At 46.8% G+C, this 22,348-nt stretch overlaps 1 protein-coding gene across 1 annotated transcript; it reads left to right on the top strand.

Moving 5' to 3' along the window:
• Positions 1-1,693: 1,693 nt before the first annotated feature.
• GPR173 (G protein-coupled receptor 173) lies at positions 1,694-21,887 on the top strand. Its single transcript, XM_082610776.1, has 2 exons — positions 1,694-2,622; positions 20,347-21,887. Exon 2 carries the CDS (start codon positions 20,444-20,446, stop codon positions 21,563-21,565), a length of 1,122 nt encoding a protein of 373 aa, XP_082466902.1. The 5' UTR covers positions 1,694-2,622; positions 20,347-20,443; the 3' UTR covers positions 21,566-21,887.
• The last annotated feature ends 461 nt before the right edge of the window (positions 21,888-22,348 follow it).

The following is a 22,348-nucleotide window of genomic DNA, read 5'->3' on the forward strand; positions in this document are numbered from 1 at the left end:
TTATTCAGATAAAATTTTTTGTGCAAATTTTAGTAAATTGTATTTTTCTAGGAATGTCCCCATCTTATCCAAATTTTCAAATTTATTAGTATAAAGTTCTTCATAATACTGCCTTATTATATTTTTTAATGTATATCCGACCCATATTGTAGGGCCCCCTTTTGTTCCTGATACTAGTTATGTGCCCTCTATTTTTTTCTTCTGGATCAGTCTCAGGGATTTATCATTTTTCTAGTTTTTTTTTCAAAGAACCAACTTTTAGCTTTGTCAATCCTCTGTTGTGGTTCTGTTTTCTATTTCACTGATTTCTCTCTTATCTCTGTTATTTCTCTCCTTCTACTTTCTTTAATTTGCTTTGTCTAACTTCTTGAGATGGATTTTCAGCCTTTTTAAAGAATAATATATGTTTAAGGCTATAATTTCTCTCTAAGCATAGCCTTAGCAGCATCCAACAGAATTTCAGATATAGTATTTTTATTATCACTCAGTTCAAAATATTTTCTAATTTCCATTGTGAATTTATATTTGACTCATGGGTTTTCCTCCCTCTCCAAAGCATGATGCCCAAACATAACAATAACCACCTGAGGGCCTTGTCAAAATACAGGTTTTGGAGCTTCATCTCAAACCTCCTAAATTAGTATTTCTGGGAGGTAGGCCTGGGTTTCACAAACTCTATGGGGGTTCAGATGCAGGTGGATTGCAGGACCACAGCTTGGTAATGGAGCAACGGTTTCCTAAGGGCAGAGAGCAAGTCTGATTCACCTACATTGTCAGTGCCCACCACTGGACCTAGCATACAGCCATGCTTAATAAATGAGTGAACTAATGAATGAGGGAAGAAAGAAAATAGAAGAAAATTGCTTATATCAAGAGAAATGGAATTCTTAAATGCTATAAATTAGGGGAACCGCTATGGCATCATTTGGTCCCAATTTAATCTATTCAGGACAGAAGTATTTCTTCCTTGCCTTCGAACCTCTGCCTACAAGGCTCCCTCCTCCCCTGGCCCATTCTGCTGTCCTGGAACGTGGCCATAACTATGGGTGCGTATCTGTCTACTGGCCCAGAGAAAGTAGGGGTGGCACGGGAGATGACGTCCTGAGAAGAGCTGCTCAGGGATGGGCAGAACTCCCTACCACGCCCCCGCCCCCACCCCCACCCCCTCCCACCTACAGGCCTTGCTGGGAAAATGCCCATAGAACCCATTCTAAATAAGGTTGTCTATCCTACCTCTCAGAGCTTTAAGGATCCCTCCCAAGCGAAAGCTTTTGAGAAACTTCCACAGGACCTTTCTGCTCTGACCCCAACCGCAGATCCCCCCACCCCTGCCTCCTCTGCACTTGTAGCCCATGCACTTCTCCCCACCTCCACGCATGCCTCTCTCCAGCATCTCAGAAAGGCCGGAGTCTGAATTCCCCCGGCAGCTATTGTCCTGGCAGCACAGCCGCCACGCCAGCATCCCCACCCAGCCGGCCAGCTGGGTCCTCCCCGGCCTCACCAGCCCCCCTTCCCCGCCCCGCCCCGCCCCGCCCCGCCCCGCTCCGCCCCAGGGAGGACCAGGCTGGCGGCTGGGAGTCTCCCTGCCTGCTCAGCCTCCCTCCTTCCCTCCCTCTCCCTCCCTGCCTCCCTCCCTCCTCCGCCCGCCCCTGAGGCAGGGACCGTGCAAATCGAGGAGAGGGGGGACGGACAGCCCAGATGGGGTCCGGCTTAGTGCCCTGGGCTCCCCGCCGATGCCTTACCCAGGCTGGGTGTCCCCAGCATCTTGGGACCTAAATTTGTGTAACCTGGGGCGCTTCCCAGGCCTGGAGGGTCCCTCCGGCAGGCCCACGGTGCCCCCGTTTTGCATCAGGACCCCCCCTCGGATGCTCTGAGCCACCCTCCTCAACCCGGATCTAAAACCCGGGACACAGCTATCAGGCCAGCCTCTCTCTCCACCCCACCCCCTCTTTCTGGCGTCCATCCCCTCCCCAACTCCACCTCTGCTGCTGCCTCTGGCTGTGGACCTGCACCTCTTCCCCATCCCCGACAGGCCTGGGGAGCGAGGTGAGCCTGGATGAGAGCTCCCACAACCTGGGGCTCTCCCAGGCCATGGCCCGAGTGCTCCCAGGGAGGAGCCCCAGACCCTGAGCATCTGCTGGAGGCTTGGCAGAGGCCCCGCGGGGACCGTGTCTTCTGAGGACAAAAGGCGGCGGCCAGCGGGCAGACAGGGAGGGGGAAGGGGGGACCGGCAGCCAGGTGGGCAGACGGGTAGCAGGGGCCAGTGCTGGCCCCCCTCCCAGCTTGGCGGTGGCGTGAAGATGGGGGTGGGAGTGTGTAGTTGGGGAAGCACCTGCCTGGACCCCCACCTGCCAGCTAGCTGGGCACCCCAAGGCTGTGTGCTGCCCACCTGGTGTTCCCCAACACCCCCAGCCCTGCCCAGTGCACTCCTCCAGTGCCTGCTTCCCCTGATGTCTGCGATTTAGACCAGCCCGGCTGTATCCACGGCAACAGAAGCAGGAATGTCACTGGCTGCCAGCTCACGGAGGGTCCCACAATGTGGCCCGGGCTGTGATTTATCCTGAGTGAGACAGCTTGAGCCCCCTCCCTCGATTCCAAGACAGCCCTGCTGAGAGAGCCTAGGTAAGTAGTCAGCATCCCTCCACCGAGGATGGGGGGCTGGGACTTCTGTCTCCCCACACATATTCCAGAGTCTCCATCACTGCCATGCTCTCTGTCTCTCTCTGATTCTGTTAGTCTCTCTCTCTTTCTGCTCCATCACCAGGGCTACTTGGGCACTCAAGCCTGGAGAGTCCTCTAGCCATCCCCATCTTCCTCAATCCCAAATGTCCCGTGAGGAAGGGAACCACCACCTGTTTCCCCGTACAAGGTCTGTTTTTATCATTATGGTCGCATTTGAACACGAGGCTGTGTTAATATTTCCTTGTGTGCTGTCTGTGGAAGGCATGCCTGGAGCCCGGCTGTGCTCCCCTCACGATGCCTGCACCCTGGGCAGGCTCAGCCTCCTGCAGCTGCCTCCTCTCCCTCTCTCTCCTCCTCCACTCTCCGCCAGCTTCCTTGGCCAGCATGCAGGGTGTGTGTGTGTCTGCCTGAGTGTGTGAGCTGGCAGGTGAGTAGACGTGACAGAGAAGCTGCTCCCAGCCCAGACCACCCCCCACTCCTTGTTTCCTTGTTTCCTTCCTTCCTTCCCCTGTCTCTCCCCACAAGGAGCACAGGCTTTTGCTCACTCACCAGGGAAGATGCTGCTGTGATTTCCAGCTAGGGGGAGGAAGCCACTGTAGGGTGAAAAGGAAGGTGAGGTGGGGGTGGGGAGCACTTCCAGGCCCTAGTCTGCTTGATGCCTTGGTGGAGGCAAGGACCATGCCACACAACACCCTGCAGGCGCCAGACACAACATCGTTGTCCCCACAGTGTGGGCCCCAGCCTTCATCCAAGGCTCTCAGTCTGTTTCGGACTCCCATGTTGTGTCTGGGATTCCCCAGATATTATGGCCTTGTGGTCCCTCTGTCTGAAGAAGCAGGAAAGCCTGGTATAGGGAGAACCTGGTATAGGTATATGGATTCTCCAGGGACACCTCCCTCAACTACTGGCTCTGCAACTTTAGTGAAAGTGTGCTACTTATTGAACCTTGGTTTTCTCATCTGTCAAAGAGGCTGGTAACCCTTCCTTCATGGCTGTGTGTAGTGACTAAATGAGTTGGTGCGTGTAAGTAAAGGATGTGTATAGAAGTGGCCCTGAAGCAATGTCAGCAAAGCTCATGGTCAATATTGTTGCTGATTGTTCATGATTAATATTGTCGTTAATTGTTTGGGGGAAGGACTGGCCCCTCTTCTCCAGGGTCTTGGCTGAGATCTGGGGAGGGCAGCAGGTAGGTAAATGGGGGAGGGGAGGGGAGGGGGAGGCAGGAGCAGCTCTGTGTTACTCCTCATTTGTAAGGAGGAATAAGTGGTGGTTGTGGGCAGAGCCTCCTGCCCCCACCCTCCTCCAGGCTCCTTTCCTGCACTTTCCCCTGTCTGTGCACACACACACACACAGAGGCTCTAGCCCCCGTGAGCTAGCAGAGGCCTGGCTTGCAGCCTGCAGCATTGCTGACTCTGGTGATGTATGCATCTCCCTGTTGAGGGGAGACTTGGCAAGAGTTTGGCCTGTGGTCAGTGGTTGGCAGGGCGTGGGGACAGGGCTGAAGCTTCTGAGATCACAGGGCTTCGGGTGTGGCCCATGCAGCAGCCAGAGCTGTGGGGGACGGGTCCCAGGGAGTTACTAACATAGAGCCTGGGCTGGAGGGACAGTTGGGTCTGCTGGCTGGTTTCTGGGTGTGGAGATGTGGTGGAACACTGAGTGAGGGGTCAGTGGCTGGAGGAGAGTCCTCAAGGCCAGGGGAGCATTAGGAAGAGGGGAAACACTGAGGCCCAGAAGACCTCCTCTGTGGGGGCAGGGAGGGGTGGGATATATAGAGTAGGCTTATAGAGTAGACTTTTCTGAAGAAGCATTAGGTGCAGAAGGGAGAGAACCCCGCCTGTGGTCTAGAGGCATCTAGGCCTGAGCGTGGGTGTATATGTGCAACTGAAAACATATGGCTGTGTGTGTCTGTCTGTTCATGGGCACTATGAATGTGTATGAGTCTGTGTGTGTTAGCAGGTCACATGATGGTGTGAAAGTGTGTGGGTGTCTGGGTAGGATGGTGTGTGTACAAGGGAGTGGGTATGACTTTGCATGTCTGTCTGGGTGAGCAAATGGGCATGTTGGATCCTGAGCCTGAGTGAGGGTGTGTTTCTCTGAGCCAATAGGCCTGTTGAATGTCTGGCTAAATATATGTATGAGGTATACATTTGTCTTTGAGTGTACATGTCTGATTGTATGTGTATGAGTGTGAGGGTTTCAGAATGCCTGGGTGTACATGTCCTATTAGGTGATTGCCCAGATATATCTGATTGTGTATATTTGTGTATGCCCCTGTGTGCATATGAATACAAGTGCATCTAAATGGTGTGTTTGTAAGTGTAAGGGCATGTGTATGTGTGTGTGTCCATGCATGTATGGGAGAGTAAGTGTGGGTACACATGCTTCTGCGTGGGTGTGCCTGTCATGTATATGTATGAGTAGGCCTGTGTGTGAATGTCTTTGTGGATTCTCCAGCATTTTGAATTATGTCTCCGTCTGTGTGTGCATGTTTGAATACATATCGTCTGTAGACAGACCCATGGGTCTACATCTGATTAGGGAAATGTTAGTGTAGGTGGTCACACTAGTATAAGGAGAACTAATTGTGTGGGTAGGGGAGAGTGTGTGAATGCACATGTTTTGTGCATGAAAGTATGCCTTGTGGGTTTGCCTATGTGTGCACATTTGATTGTATATATGGGTATGGCTGGGGGGCTGTACACCTTTAAATATATGCACAAAAGGCTGTGTGCATAGGTAAATGGCCGCATTCATGTATATGTCTAGTTGTGTTTCTGGGTACACTGTTGTACCTCTGAGCGTACATCTCTGAGCGTGGTGTGAGTGCATCTCTTAGCGTGAGTGTGCACTCACACTCAGTGTGGTGTGTGCATGAGTAACTACAACTCATAATACTTGGATGCACCTGTCTCATTATGTATTTTGTTTGAATTTCTGAGTGAGTGTGAATGTGTGTGTGGAAATGCCTGTGAGTGACTGAGTGAATGTGTGTGTATATGCTAGTACGTGTGAACATCTAGCTGTGTGTGCACTTGAGTGAACATGTCTGTATATTTGCCTGTGTATTCACACACATCTAAGTGTATGTGTGTGTAAATATGCCTGGGTGTGTGTCTGTCTGAATGTACAGGTGGTGTCTGAACTGCACCAGTTTGTATAGTTCTAATTATTTGCATATGTGTATTTGTGTTTATCTACCATTGTTTGTTCTGGAGCACATGTTGTAGAACAGTGTAAGTGAGTGTACATACACACCACTCTTGGCCTATAGTGCATTTGAGTGTGTGTGTGTGTGTGTGAGGCTGTCTTTACATGTGTGTGTCTGTAATGAGTGTTAGCAATTCTTCTTGTGCAGATGTACAAGTGTGTGAGAATATGTGACTATTCTTCCATGTGTGCATGAGTCTTCTTTTGTTTGCATATTTTCTTATATGGGTGTATGAACGTGTGTCAACATAAATGGTGTGCGTAATTGTGTGAGTGTGTTTTGTAAGTACATTTGTGTCTCCATGTCTGATTCTGTGCATGCAGAAATGAATGATGTACAAACCTAAGTTCATGTGAATACGCTTATAGGTGTACATGCCCAGTTGTGTGTATAAGTCTATGTGTGTTAGAATGTCCATGTATGAGTACACCATCTAAGTGACAAGTATGTGCACATCTGGGTGTTCGTGTGTGTGAGTACATCCTGGTGTGAGTATGTGTGAATATGCTTATGTGGTCATGTCTGGGGCTGTATGTGTATACATTTGGGAGCTCACCTCTGTGTGTCATGTTTGTTCATTGTCTCACTGGGTGTGATACAGAGTCTGCCTGTCTGTGGACATATGTAAATATGCCTGTGTGTACACCTGTGTTTGTGAGTGAAAGTATGTGCTTCGTGGGCATTATGTCATGTGAGTGTATGCTATGCATATATGGCTGTGTTTGAGAATAAATGGATGTGCATATGTGGGACCAAGTGCAGTGTGAGTGTGCACTGCTGTGGGTGTGCCTATTGTAGGGATGAGTGTAGGTATTTGTGCATGTGCCTGTCTCATGGTATGTATGTGAGAGAGGGAGAAAGATTTGGCCTTGGGCTTGTGCAGATAGGCCTTATCATTGAGAGGGTGATAAGGGAGGGTACTTATGAGTCTGCGTGATGCTGTGTGTACCCCAGCGTGTATTTATGTGCCTGTCTGAAAGTCAGGTACCCTGCTAGACTATGCCTGGCTCTAATAGTGTAGACATCCGAGAAGATGGAAGCCAAAACACTTGAGCAATCCATGACCCCCTTCTGGGGTTTCTCTGGCCTTGACCATGTGCTGGGCTTCTGTGAGGGTCTCAGTAGAATTCCTGTCATCATTCACACTCAAGAAGTAAGAACCAAAAATGACTGATATCCTACTAGGGAAGGGGGCCTGTGACCTCTTTAGAAAAGGATTTCTTGAAACACAAAGACCTCATTTCCCATCCTCCCCCCACCATCAAAGGCCCAGGACAAAATGGCATTGTATGGTATCAAGGGTTGGCAAATGGTTTTCCCATACAGCACCCAAGTTGTGCTATCCAGGGAGAAATCTAGATCTAAATGTGTATGTATAAGTGAAAAGTGAAGGTATATCCAGGTAGAGTGGGGTGTGTGTGTGGAGTGGGTGCTATATTTGATGAGAGAGAGAGAGAGAGAGAGAGAGAGAGAAGGGTTCTGGGTTGTGTGTATGTAAGAGAGTGCCTGGGCATTTCTGGGTAGGGTTTGAGTGTGAGACATTTGGGTGTATTTGAGAGGGATGAGTGTGGATGTGGGTGTGTGTGAATGGTGCATTTGTGAGACACTATGAGACCATTGGCCTATTTCGGTGGAGGATGGTATAAGTAACACTTTGGGTATGGCTGTGTGGGAATATGTGTGAGGATATATATATTTGAGGGGTATGTAGGTATGCGTGTATCTGGATGGCGCAAGAGAGAGTGGGGGGTTATCAAGATGATGTATATTTTACAGCGTGGACCTATCTATGTTACGTGTGTAAGAGGGAGTGTGGGTATTTCTGGGTAGAGTGAGTGTATGAAGGAGTATGGTGTATTGGGGTGGGGGCACTCAAGTGTGGGTATATCTGGATGGTGTGTAGGTGGGTGAGAGCACAAGTGTATCTAGGCAATGTAAGTGTGTGATGGAGTTTATCTAGATGGTGTGTGTGTGTGTGTGTGTGTGTGTAAGAGAGAGAATTGGGGCACATCTGGGTGAGGGTGGGGTGTATGTGAGTGTGTATATAATTGGGAGTATCTGTAGATGCTGTGGGGGGTATATGTGAGTGAGGTGTGTATGGTGTGTGAGAGACCATGGATATACCTGCATGGTGTGTGTGGAGTGTGGGTATTCTGGATGATAGTGATTAAGAGAGAGGGGGGAGCTGGATTGTGTGTAGGTATAAGAGAGTGCCTAGGTGTTTCTGAGTGTGGTGGGAGTGTGAGAGCATGAATGTATCCAGTGGGAGAAGTGTGTAGGTGTATCTGGATGAGGTAGAAGTGTTTGGGTTTGATTGGGTCAGGGAGTGAATGTGAGTGTTTTGGTGTGTGGCTGGGTGTATCTGGATGATGTGTGAGAGAGTGTGGTACATCTGGGCTGTTTGTGAGACAGTGTGTGGGTGTATTTTGGGTGGAGTGTGTTTGAATGTGAGTGCATCTGGATGGTGGGTGGGTGAGAGCACAGGTGTATTTAGGTGGTGGAGTATGTATGAAGGTATATCTGGATGGTGTGTTGTTAGAGCTTTGGTTGGATATCTGGGTATATTTGTACTTGGGTATGTGTGTGAGTGTGTGTATAACTGGATGAGGTGTGAGAAAGAGAGTTTGGGGGACATTACGGGGTGGGAAGTGTGAATTTGGAATGTGGGGGCATCTGGGTGGTGTGGAGAGGATGAGAACATTGGATGTATTTGGGCAGTGGAGTGTCTGGGGAAGTGCACCTGGATGGCATATATGACAGTTGGATTAGCTGGATGGGATGTGTGTGTGTGAATTTGCAAGTGTATCTAGATGGTAGTGGAGTGTATCCAGATGATGCATATGGGTGTGAATGTATCTCAGTGGTCCACATGGGATGAATCTGGATGTTGTGTGTATGTATGAGAGTGTGGATGTATCTGGCTGGGGCTGTTTGAGTGGGCTCTGTTTGTGTGTGTATGTGTGAGAGAGGCAGAGACAGAGAGACAAAGAAAGAACATGAGAAGTGTGGGCATATATGGATAGGATTTGTTTGTGAGTGGGTGTCTCTGGATTATGTGTATGTGGGTATCTGTGCGTGTGGATGTATTTGAATTGGGTGAGTGTGAGTATCTGGGTGGGGTGTAAGTGTAGTGTGTTTGAATGGTGTGTGTGTCATTGTAGGCGTATCTTGATACCACATGTGAAAAAGACTGTAGGTTTGCCTGGGTTGGGTATGAGGGCTCTGGGTTGGGAGTGTGTGTGAGTTTGGGTGTATCTGAATGTTGTATGTGAGAGTGTGGGTGTACTGAGTTGGAAGTTTGCTTAAAGTGTGGCTGTATCTGGGTGGAGTGCCTGTGAGTGTAGGTGTATTTGAGGTATGTGTGTAGTGTAGGTATATTTGAGGTATGTGTGTATGAGGATGGGTGTGTCTAGATGGGATGTGTGTGAGAGAGTGTGTATCAGTATTGGGTGTGTGTGTGAGAGTGGGTGCATCTGAATAGTGTGTGTGAGAAAGAGAATGTGTACCCACCTGGGCTATGGCATGTGGGAGTGGGTATATCTAAGTAGGATGTGTGCGGTTCTCTCTGGATGGTGTATGGGAGGAGATAGGGTATATCTGGGTGATGTGTGTGCATGTGAATATAGGTGGGTAGTGTGTGTGAGAGTGTTTGGGTATATCTGGTTGGGGAGAGTATCTGAGAATGTGGGTGCATCTGTATGTGAGTGTGGATTTATTTAGATGGTGTGTAGGTGGTATATGTGGGTGTTTTTTGTGTTTAGTAGTGTGGGTGTGTTTTGGTGGGGTGCATGATTGTGGGCGTGTGTATGAATGTGTATATCTTTCCTGGGGCAAGATATACCTCTGCTGGAGTGTCTGTAAATGTGAGCATGTCCATATTTGTGTATGTGTATGTGTGTAACTGTTTGTACCTGAGCCTGTCAGTTCATGGCTTGTGTGTGCATGTGCTTGTGCTAAAGTAGTGTGTATCTGTATATGTGTATGAGGTGAGCGTGTTTCTACATGTGAATAAGTTGGATCTGTAAGGTCTTGAGCCAGGCTCTGGGTTTACATCCTAATTCTGCCTTTATTAGCTGTGTGGCTTTGGACAAGTCACCTAACCTCAATTAAGCCCTAGTTTCTTATTTGTAAAGTAGGGGTAATAATACTACCTATCTCATAGAGTGAGAATTGGATGAGTTAATATTCAAAAAGTGCTTTGGACTGTGCCTGGTACATAATGAGTCCTCTGTGCCACGTAAGGTGTTATCCAGTACTATAATTGTCACATGCGCCTATGTGTAGGTGACAGTATGTGTCTATCTGCAAGTGTGAATGGGGTAGTTTCTATGTGTGTATTTGCCACATTATCAGTATCCACATGTATGTGTGAGAGAATGAGCAGATCGTGGGTGTATGTGAGGGTGTGTTTATACATAAAAGTGGGTTTGTACTTATATGTGTCCCAGTGTGTATATAAAACCATGGGTGTATGAGGATGGAAGTGTGGGTCTAGGAGGTTGATGGAAGAGGTTTGGCCCTGTGTGTATGCTTCCCAGCATACACACACCTGAGTGTATGAGTGCATATACCTGTATCTGTGGTAGTGCGCAGTGCGATTTTATCTGAATATGTAAATGGGTTTATAGTGGTCAGGATGTAAATGTGTGCATGTTGTGAGTGTCTGTAAATGTAAGAAGGTTGGTATTCAGGTTTATATGTGATGATGTAGGTGGATGTGTGTGTGTGTGTGGAAGATTTATGCCTATATGGCCATGTACTAGGATGTGTGTATCTGTGTCATGTGAATGTATGTGTAGGTGTGAATGAGTGTGTCTGTCTGTGTTTATAAGCAGCAGTGGCTTTGTGGGTGTGTATGTGTGAGCCTGCATTGCTTCACCTGCCTGCCTGCCTCTGTGTGTAGCAGTGAGCCTGAGCCATGTGTTTGTATGGGCGAGCAAGTCTGTACTGTGTGTATATGTATGTGTGCCAGGGCAGAGTTCGTATAAGATGGTAGGTTTTAATCTCTTAGTGTAAGAACCTGGGGTGGGGAAGGGCCCGGATCTGTAGGATGTGAGCAGCAGTTGCCCTGCGACTGAATGTCAAGTTCTTACATCTGTGCATACATGACTGTGTCTGAAAGCATATAGGTCCATACGATTTGGTCTGTAGGTGTATGTGTGTGCACGTGCCCATGTGAATGGCAAATGTATCGGTGCCTAGGCCTGTATTTCTATAGAAGGGTGGTTATATATGTGTGTGTGTGTGTTATAGAAATCTTTGCATTGATTTGCTGGTAAGTGGGCACCTACACACATGCCTCTTTCTGTGTAGAAGAGGAGGTGTGTGTGTGAGCATCTGACTGCACCTATCAGCGGGGGTAAGTCTGAATGTGTGTGTAAATTTGAATCTCCATGTACACCTATGCCTGTGTGCTGTGTATCTGTTCATGTGTGCAAGTGTCCACACAATACGACTAGCTGTGAATGTGTCAGGCACACAGAGAAGGTGAAATATTTGTATGGCACACTGTAGTAAACTTAAGAGGATATAGGGGTACTGGGGTTTGGTGAAAAGAAATTCCTTACATTTTCTTTATATTATGAAAATTGTGGTAAGAAAAATTAAAATGCCAAGTTTTAGGAGAGTTATTTAATATTGAATTTGTATGCAACTTTCAAATGAAATCTGTTCCAAATTTTTTCATAGTACACTTGAGCTCACTTCTGTAAACATAACTTTTTAATTCACTCATGCAAATGTGTAGTGGTCAACATTCGTGCCCACTTCTGCATCTTTGGTCATGACTGTCTTGATTTATTTTATGGTCATTTTCATCATGATTTGGTAAATCACTTGGTGCTGAGCATAGATCCCTTATGCCAAGTTGTTGTGTTTCTTGGTAAAAACCCAAACAAAACAAATGAAGCAAATAGCCATTGGTACTTTTGACACGGATATAAACTTCCATTGTGGCCTGCCTCTTCTTGATCTTGGAAGGCATGTTGTTGAAGGTAAGACCCATTCCATGGAGGTTGTTTAGGCATAGTTTGCCCTAATGTCCTCTTAATTAGCTTGAATGTATGAAATGTAGCAGCATGGTTGTGCAGGTCAGCAAAACTCACCTCAAAAGCATGAGCTTTGGGGTCATCAGGTACCATTTTGGTTTCTCTGAAGCATCAGGTGCAGTTTCTTGTGTTGAATATGGCTGGTGCTTTCACATCATACCAACCTTTCTTAACAAATGGAACAACTGCTTGTTCGTGCCTCCCTTTTTCACCTCCCTTTTATAACTCACTTGTTCTTGCTATGCCCAGGCAGAGACCAGGTTTTATGCTCAGAATAGCTACATAATCTCTTCTGTCTCTTGGTAGTCACCATCAACAGGAAACCGTTTGCCTAAGTGGCAGCAAATGGTCAAAGGGTATTTTTTAATTTAATTAAAACTTTTCTCATCAATAATCTATAATTCTTAGTCTTTGAATTTTGTACTTCAAAGGTGAGATCCTTCTTTAAATCTAACACCTCTTTCTTTTCTTTCAGTCAAATGTGATGTTGAAATTTCTTGTAACAAATGCTCATGAATTTTGGGTCCAACAGAAAATTTTCATTTTGAGTATTTAAAAATAATGATGAAGTTTTCCCCTAAGTAGACCTTGTTCTATTCATCCTAGTAAGTCTTCTTTAGTATTTAACTTATAACTAAACATCACCCAAGGAACCATACTTGACCTGATTTCTTCTAAGTTGAAGTTTGGCTTCAAATCCATAAATCTTGTCGGTACACTTTCATGTATCTTTGAGTGTAGAAAATTTTTGATGTAATTTTATTCATGTGCTCAAAGAGCCATGTGTTGAAGCCAGTAAGCATCAAATCTGCAAAGTGAGAATCATTCACAGAGAAATGCTGAAATTTTTCTTTTAGCTCATAAATCCATTATAAAATCTTTACACACTTAGGCTTAAAACAATAAGAAGGGTGTACTGATTCCAGTGCTTCACAGAAAGCTGACGAGTGGGTGGGTAGTGCCTTGGATCTAATTAAATTCACCTGGCATCATTTGCTGTGGAAGTTAGACCTTCCGGCAAACTTTTATAGGATAAGGCTCCTCCGTGGATGACTCTCAGCATTTTCAGAACAAATTCCAGCTGTAAACTTCCTGCCATCACAACAGCAGCATTAGTCCACAGATTTATGCAGAGTTTCCACAGTATTTCAAAATATTTATGTATCACTTTAAATATTTCAACCTTAATTTATTTTGGTGCTTCTGGCATTTCTCTTCAGGCTTTCTGACTAGTACTATAAACCAAGCACAGTTAATCAACATCCTGAGAAACATCAGTATAAAATGAAAACCCCTTTGATTCAGCAATCTTCTGGGTTAGTGTTATCTCGATGTCCTTTGACCTGTCACCAGTGTATCTCCTAACAGAAATAATTAAAAGTGGCCCCTGTCCTATTTCTTCTACCTTGTTGGTCTCAAATATAGTGTGGACAATTTCCCAGCAGACTGCTAACATATGAGATTCTACTGGGCTGGCATCTTAGCTCTACTTGTTAATTGTATAACCCTGTTACTAGCTGGTTGAACTCCATCTAAGAATGTTCTAACTCATCTCAAAAAAGAGCCCAGTTTCTTAATTTCCTCTTCCAGATGCTTCAAAAAGTCCAAATCGTTCTCTGTGTGATAGAGTGTTTTGTGGTCAGTTGACCAACATAGCCTACTGCGAAGATTTCTGTTGATAACTTTTCCACACAAATTGGACATTTAGGCTGAGGAAAAGAGGGCTAACTGGGCAGCGGAGCTCAAATTTGAGACAATCCTCATTAAATTGCTTAAATTAGGAACATCCTGGATTATTTTGGAGGGGAGATTACTGTGTTTGTCTTATGAGTCTCTTGATTTTCCAGCTTTAATCAAAAAGTCCAATTTGATGGGGAAAGAAATATCTTAAAATTAAATCTACGTGAATATAAAGTATTGAAGGGGTCAGCAGACTGACCCTTTGTGTGACCCTTTGTGACTTCTGAAAACTGACTTTTTCCAAAAATCAAGTTTTAGGTCTTCTGCATTTTTAAGCAGCACTCTGAGATAAACCCAGAAAGGCCTAGAGTTCCCTTTAATGAATCAATTCAATTCAACTATAGTCAGGCTGCACTCATTTACTGACAAATGTTTTACCTAAGAACAAAAGATAATAATTAATTATGAAATTAATTATGAAATCCCACCAAGAATCAGATTTGCCAAATTTTAAATATTAAAAGCCAGTAGCAAGTAAATCAATAAATAAACAAAGAAATAATAAAAATGTTGTAATGTTTTAAAAAGAGTTCTTATCTTTTTTTTTAATTAAAAAATTATTTATTTGATTTATTTATTTTTGGCTGCGTTGGGTCTTTGTTGCTGCGCGTGAGCTTTCTCTAGTTGTGGTGAGCGGGGGCTACTCTTCGTTGCGGTGCGCGGGGGCTACTCTTTGTTTTGGTGCGTGGGCTTACTGTCGTGGCTTCTCTTGTTACGGAGCATGGGCTCTAGGCACGCGGGCTTTAGTTGTTGTGGTGCGCGGGCTCAGTAGTTGTGGCTCGCGGGCTCTAGAGTGCAGGCTCAGTAGTTGTGGTGCACGGGCTTAGCTGCTCTGCGGCATGTGGGATCTTCCCGGACCAGGGATCGAATCCGTGTCCCCTGCATTGGCAGGTGGATTCTTAACCACTGCGCCACCAGGGAAGCCCAAGAGTTCTTATCTGTTAGAAATACTTACTGAAATTCTTATGGATGAAATGGCATAATAGATATGCTTCAGAATACTCTGGAAGTGGGGGAAGTGGGTGAGGTTATAGGTGAAACAAGACCCTATGAGTAGTGAGTCTGGGTGATGGATTCCCTGAGGTTCATTACAGGATTCTTTCTACATTTTTGTTTGAAATGTTCTAGAAGAAAACTTTTTTTTAGTAAAGAAGCAACAATCAAGGAAATTAACAAAATTGTTATATTCTCTTTAGGAACACCTAATTCTATATAATAGTAATAACAGCTACAATCATACAGCCCTTCTATTTTCGTAGAAAAAATTGTGGAAAAATAAGAATGAGATCAAATTAAAAGAAAAACAAACATTGTACATGTATGGGCAAAGCCAAAAAACCTCACTGATGATGAACAACCAGTGGCAACCAAAGTAATAATCTGACTATCTGGGATGTTTCGACAGGAAGCAGTTCAGACATTTACAACCTCCCTTCTCACATGGTCCCCTCAAGCCCCCTCTTGCTCCAGCCCCAGACAGCTCTGCTAATGTTTCCACCTGTGCGTTCTGGAGTTGGCTGCTCTGTGCACTTGCACGGGTTTGTCTCTGGGTGTATACCTGTTGCAGGCTGTATATGTCAAGTAGGTATCTGGTTTGTGAGCAAGTTTGTGTGTGTATAGACATCTGTGTGTGAGAGTGTATCTGTATACACTATATCTGGCTTTTTTCTTTGTGTTTGCTTGTGCTTGCATATTGTTAAGGGGTGTGTGTGTGTGTGTGTCTGTGTGTGTGTCTGTGTCTGTGTTGGAGCTGGTCTACTTCTCTGCATGAGTGAGCGTGTACATGAATGGGCATCTGTGTATACCTGTGCTAGGGTGTACACATCTGTATTGTTGAGTGTGCCTAATCTATGTGAGAGGTTTTGGATCAGTTGGTCTCTGTATGTTAGAATGTGTTAGAGTATGTACATGTGTGTACATACAGTTTTTTACTTGTCTGTTTTTTCTGTGGGTATCTGAGGGGCAGTCTGTATATACATATGTGTGGCAGGGTTCAAGTGCATGTGAGCATGCTGGCGTATGTAAGTGACTGAGTGTTAACGTGTGTAACCATGTTTGTATATGTGATGATATAGGTATGCCACTGTTTTCTTGCGCCTGTGTTGCAAAAGTTTAAATACGTGAGAGGATTTGAATGATCAGGTACACTGAGACAAAGGGTATATATGAGTCTACGGGTGAGTGACAATGAGTAGGTTTGTTTGTGTGTATCTGTCACAATTTGAAAGTTTGTGTGTATGTTGGAGTTATAATTGTGGGTTTGTGGGCCACTGCACGTGTATGTGTGTCTGAGTGTGTCTGTGCATATGAGCAATTCTCAGCCCTCTCATACCCAACACCCTCTTTTATGTAACATATTTTGTAACACCCCTTTACTATCTGGACATGAAGTTCTTAGATAATACAGTCTCTCTGCATATATAATTTCAAAAGAAAATTCATATAGTATTTTATACAATAGCCACATTATATTAACTCTAATATAAATAAATAAGAAATAAAAGTGACTTATAAGAAAATAATTTGCATTTCAATATGGAAATGCTTGGGCATGACACTCTCCGGGAGATTCAGTGAATTAGAAGCTTGTAACATCTTATAATGAGTCAACGTGGATTTAGGAGAAGGGGAAAAATCAGAAGCTGCCCCTTGTACGAAGTGCAGGCCAATGACAGGCAAAGGCCTAGGGGTGAGAGTTTCCGAAATACTGAACAACTCAAGGAAAGTGCTCCACAAAACAAAGTACAGTCTCTAGACTTACATGGCAGCCACATTCCTGGATAATTCAGGGTATATTAAATCAAAGGAACAACTGTGTTTAACTGTGAAATAGAGTTAGATTCTAGGTTCAGTTCATTCCAAGTCCAAAATCCTATGGGATGGGGGACATATGTTGGCTGTGTGGGACTGCCCCACAGGTCACTGGATGGCCAGCGTCCTCGCCCAGGACCCCAAATGTTAGAAGGACACACCCAGCACTGTGGCAACCAAAAATGCTCCTATAAATTTCCAAAATGTCCCCTAGGGGGCAGTAATGTCTTGTTGAGGACAAAGCACTGGTGTTTAAGCAGGGTACACTGTGCCTGTGTGAATGAGGTGGCATACACGATATACCGTGTGTGTGTGTGTGTGTGTGTGTGTGTGTGTGTATGAGTGCCATGTGTGCATACCAGTGCCCCTGTGAATGACCTGGTTGCTGTCCATGGGTCTCTATAGGAGTAGCCTATGTGTTTGTGAGTGTGTGTGTAGGTGTCTGTGTATCTCTAAGGGCATCTGAGCATGAGCAGGTGTGTACATGTTATGTGTATGCACATGCATCCTTAGTCTTGGATGGTTTCAGGCTGTGGCTGCCAGTCTATGCTTAGAAGAACACTCTCCTCACTTTTTATATAATCATCCCAGCTTTCCAGGCAACACCAGAGTTTTGTTTGTTTGCTTCTATTGTTTTATGGTTTTTTGTTTTGTTTGTTTTGTTTTAGTGTTTGTTTTTGTTTCCACTGGGACTCGGCTACACATTATCCACCTTCTCGGTCTTAGTGTGTCTCTCTGTGTCTCCCTCTGTCTGTCTCCATCTTTATTTTTGCCTCTCTCTGTCTCTGTCTTTGCCTCTGTCTCCGTCCCCTCTTTATCTGTCTCTCACTCCCCATCCCTGTCTATTTCTCTATATCTTTCTCTCTTTATTTCCTGACATTATCCCCCTCCTTCTATCTGTCTCCCTCCGTCCTTCCCTCTCTCCCTCTGTCTCTATTTTTTCTCTCTGTCTCTCTATTTTTCCCCTTTCTGTCTCTATTTCTCTCCCTTGTCTGTCTCTTGTACTTTCTCTGTTTCTGTGTGTGTGTGTGTCTCTCTCTCTCTTTTTTCTCACTTTATCTCTTCTTTCTCTTTCTGTCTCTATTTCTATCTCCTCTTCTCTGTGTAAGGCTCTCTCCTTTCTCTGTGTATTTCTCCCACCCCTTCCCTCCCTCCCTCCTATGTCTCCATCTCTCTCTCTCTCTCTCTCTCTCTCTCTCTCTGCTCCTCTCTCCTTCTTTGTCACTCGTGTGTCTCTCTGACTCTCTTACATTCAGTCTCTGTCTCTATCACTTCCTCCCTGCCTCTCCTCAAGGCTAAGGAGTATGTGTGTATGTGTGTGTATGTGTGTGTGTGCATATTTACACACACCCAGCTATCGGCTGGTCCACAGTTGTGTGGGAGCTATGAGGCCTTGAGGGGCCGAAGGGGCCCACCAACTCCGCTTCTCTCAAGCCCCTGCCCTAGCACCTTCTCTTGGCCCACTGGCACCAGCTCTGAGACTTTGGGGTGCCATCAAAGTCTGGCCCCAGATGGCTGTGGCAGGCCAGGTTGGATTGAGCTGGGAAACAGTGCAGAGGGGAGCTGTTTTCCTGGGAGGGACGAGGTAGAAAGACATCCACTCAAGCCCCACCTCCCCCAACTTCAAGCCCATCCCAGTCCCAGCAGGAGTTCTGAGCTTCTCCAGCTTCTGCCTTGCTGCCTCTCCTCAGGGAACTGCCCTGCTACCTTGTCACACCCCACACCCAGCCCACACACACACTAGGAGCTCTCCTGCTTCCCCCCCAAGTTTCGCCTGTGCTGTCCCATTCACTCACTGCCCAGACAGCTCTCTCAGCAAATCCCACCTGGACGCCTCCAGGCAGCCCTCCCTGAGCCACCAGCCCCTCTAGTCCCTCAGCCAATTGATTTGACAGCTTTTGACTGAGGGCCTACCATGGGCTGTGCACTGCTCTTCTAGAGGAGAGTGTGTGAGTCGATAATCCCTACCCTTGTGGAGCTTTCCTTCTAATAGGGAGAGGCAGGCAATAAACCAAAATTTTAAAGTAAATATTTTATAATAACTATAAATGGAGTATAACCTTTAAAGTTGTGAATCACTGTGTTGTCCATCTGTAACTTATATAATACCGTACACGAACTATATATCAATATTAATTAATTAATTAATTAAAACAACTATTTAAAAAGTAAATTATATAGTACATTAGAAGAGAGAAATTCTAGGAAGAGAAGCAAAGCAGGTCAAGAGGCACAGGGGTGCTGTTATTCCTCACCCGGATTACTGCAAGAGCCTCCTAAGTAGTCTCCCTACTTCCACCTTTGCCTCCCATGATCTGTGCTCCTCACCGCAGCAAGCAGGATCCCATTCAATACTGAGTCATGTCACATCTCGCCTCTGTTCAAAACCGTCCCACAGCCCCCATCTCACTCAGAGTAAAAGTCACAGTCCTCACCATGGCCTATGTGATCTGGCCTCACCACCTTTCTGACCTCACCTCTTACCACTTTCCCCTTCCCTCACTGTGTTCCACCCTCTTCCTTGCTCTTCCTCAAATGCACCACACGCAGTCTCACCTCAGGGCCTTTGCTCTGGCTGTTCCCTCTGCCTGGACTTCTCTTCCCGCAGATGTCCACATGGCTCACTCTCTCACCTCCTTCATGTCTTTGCTCAGATGACACCTCCTCCGTGAAGCCTTCCCTGTCCACCTCATCTAAAACTGCACTTCTCCCACCCTTAGCACTTCCTATCCCCCTTCCCTCCTTTATTTTTATTTTTAGGAACCTATCATCATTTGACCTAGTATACTTCACCTATGTATCTTCTTTATTATCTAGAATATCAGCTTCACAAGGGCAGGGATCTTTGTCGGTTTATTTCACAGCTGTATCACCAGTGCCTGGCATGCAGTAGATGCTCAATAAATAGTTTTTCAACAAATGAATACACACAAGCATACCTACGTCTTTATATTCACATATACTCTCCACCTCACTTAAAGTAAAAACCCAAGTCCTTGTCATGGCCCACAGCCCTGCACGATCTGGCCCCAGACCCCTCTGTGAATTCACCTTCCACTGTCTCTCTTGCCACCCTGTTCCAACCACACTGGTCTTCCCATTGTTCCACGAGCATGCTAAGCACATGCTTGGTTATGAATAAAGAAACCTATTTAATGAGTGGCTACCAGCATTAACCAAAACATCTGTGAAACAGAATAGAAACTAGGTACATTATACATAGGATCTGTACTGTTTTGTGAAACTTTTGGTTCAGCTCTATGTACACATGCTTGTAGGTGTACCAGGCTGTGATGTAAAATGTATTTCTTACTATGGGTGGCAGTTTAAAAAGTTTGAAGAACACAAACTTTGGGCTTTGCAAAGGGAGAAAAGAGCCGCACCAACATCCCCATCCCACAGACCCACCAATGGAGGAAACGGGTAACCGACGACATCCAGAGAGACGAAGCACCTCCTCACCCAGCAAGGAGGGAGGAGGAGCAGCAGTGGGCCAGGGCCTGACACCAGCCGGGGAATAAGTGGGGAGGCCACCTAGACATACTAACACTGCCCTTTCTGTTTCTTCCTCACCTTTCCTTTCCACCTGTTTCTCACTGTCTCTTTTTCTTGTGTTTCTCTCCCTCCCTGCCTACGCCCTCCTTCTTTCCCCCACTTCCTGTCTCTCTGGTTCTGTCTCTCTCCCTGTCTCTTCTCACTCTTTCTCATCCCCTCCATTTCTGTCTCAATTTATGTCCATTTTCTATCTCTGTTCTGTTTTTTCTCACTCTGTCTCTGTGCCCCTGTGTGTGTGTTTTCTCTCTCTCTCTTTCCTGCCCTCATATCTCTGTCTCTCTGTGTCTGTGTCCTCATTTGCAGGTGCAGCCCAGCAGGAAAACTGATGGAGTCCCCCGGGGCCCATCGAGTACCGGACTGGCTGACCCCATAGGGTTGGGAGCAGCCCCTGCCCCTCAGTATGGCCAACACCACTGGAGAGCCCGAGGAGGTGAGCGGCGCACTGTCTCCACCATCAGCATCGGCTTACGTGAAGCTGGTGCTGCTGGGACTGATCATGTGCGTGAGCCTGGCAGGCAATGCCATCTTGTCCCTGCTGGTGCTCAAGGAGCGTGCCCTGCACAAGGCTCCTTACTACTTTCTGCTGGACCTGTGCCTGGCTGATGGCATACGCTCTGCCGTCTGCTTCCCCTTTGTGCTGGCTTCTGTGCGCCACGGCTCCTCATGGACCTTCAGTGCGCTCAGCTGCAAGATTGTGGCCTTTATGGCTGTGCTCTTTTGCTTCCATGCGGCCTTCATGCTGTTCTGCATCAGCGTCACACGCTACATGGCCATCGCCCACCACCGCTTCTACGCCAAGCGCATGACACTCTGGACATGCGCAGCTGTCATCTGCATGGCCTGGACCCTGTCTGTGGCCATGGCCTTCCCACCTGTCTTCGACGTGGGCACCTACAAGTTCATCCGTGAGGAGGACCAGTGCATCTTTGAGCATCGCTACTTCAAGGCCAATGACACGCTGGGCTTCATGCTTATGTTGGCTGTGCTCATGGCAGCCACACATGCTGTCTATGGCAAGCTGCTCCTCTTCGAGTATCGTCACCGCAAGATGAAACCCGTGCAGATGGTGCCAGCCATAAGCCAGAACTGGACATTCCATGGCCCTGGGGCCACCGGCCAGGCTGCTGCCAACTGGATCGCTGGCTTTGGCCGTGGGCCCATGCCACCAACCCTGCTGGGTATCCGGCAGAATGGGCATGCAGCCAGCCGGCGGCTGCTGGGCATGGACGAGGTCAAGGGTGAAAAGCAGCTGGGCCGTATGTTCTACGCGATCACACTGCTCTTCCTGCTACTCTGGTCACCCTACATTGTGGCCTGCTACTGGCGAGTGTTTGTGAAAGCCTGTGCCGTGCCCCACCGTTACCTGGCCACCGCTGTTTGGATGAGCTTCGCCCAGGCTGCCGTCAACCCGATCGTCTGCTTCCTGCTCAACAAGGACCTCAAGAAGTGCCTGAGGACTCACGCCCCCTGCTGGGGCACAGGAGGTGCCCCGGCTCCTAGAGAACCCTACTGTGTCATGTGAAGCAGGCTGGTAGGCAGACAGGCAGGGAGAAAGTCAGGGCCACCATGATGGGGCCAACAGAAGGGGAGAGGTGGGGCTCCATAATAGGAGCCTTTCTTTCTGAGCTCTGGCCCCAGCCCCTCGAACCACCTGGAATCTAGGCACCTTTGCCAGCACCTCTCCAGGGTTGGGGACTGGGTGAGGGACTGGGAAAGAGGCATTTCTAGTTCTGTGGGGCCCGTCTCCGCCACCTCCTTCTCCACTTCTACAATCTCTCTCTCTCTCTCTCTCTCTCTCTCTCTCTCTCTCTCTCTCTCACACACACACACACACACACACAGAAGTGACAATTCAGAAAAAAAAAACTGAAAATGCAGGTTTTTCTACTCACAGCTGAGGAGACAGGCTTTCTTGCTTTAATGTCTCTCCTCTGACATTGTCCAGAAGGGGGAAATTTGTCCTGTAAAATAGACTTCCAGAGTCCTTATTGTCCCCTCTGCTCCCACGTACCCTCTCCTTCCAAGACCTTTAGCAAGGCCTGGGTGTTTAGGGAGAAATTGATCTGCTGACAAGAGGGACCGAAGGGGGTGCTGGGTTCCCAGGGAGCAAGGAATGTTTAATTGCTATGATGTGTGCAATGTTGTTTCAGGCTAACCCTGGTCCCAAGCCCGGTCTTTTCTCCGTCCCCACCATGTCCAGACCTCCCAAGTGTTTCTTGAGCATCTGTTTGAGAAGCCAGGAGGGGAGGGAGAAGGGCTTCTGGGATGGGCCCAGGTTAGGTGAAGAGCAGGATGTGAGTACACG

The sequence above is a fragment of the Mesoplodon mirus genome, assembly GCF_964341445.2.
Source record: "Mesoplodon mirus genome assembly, chromosome: X".
Classification (NCBI taxonomy): Eukaryota; Metazoa; Chordata; class Mammalia; order Artiodactyla; family Ziphiidae; genus Mesoplodon; species Mesoplodon mirus.

Coding starts and splice junctions, on each gene's coding strand:
- GPR173 (XM_082610776.1), top strand. CDS start 20,444: ATGGCCAACACCACTGGAGAGCCCGAGGAGGTGAGCGGCGCACTGTCT.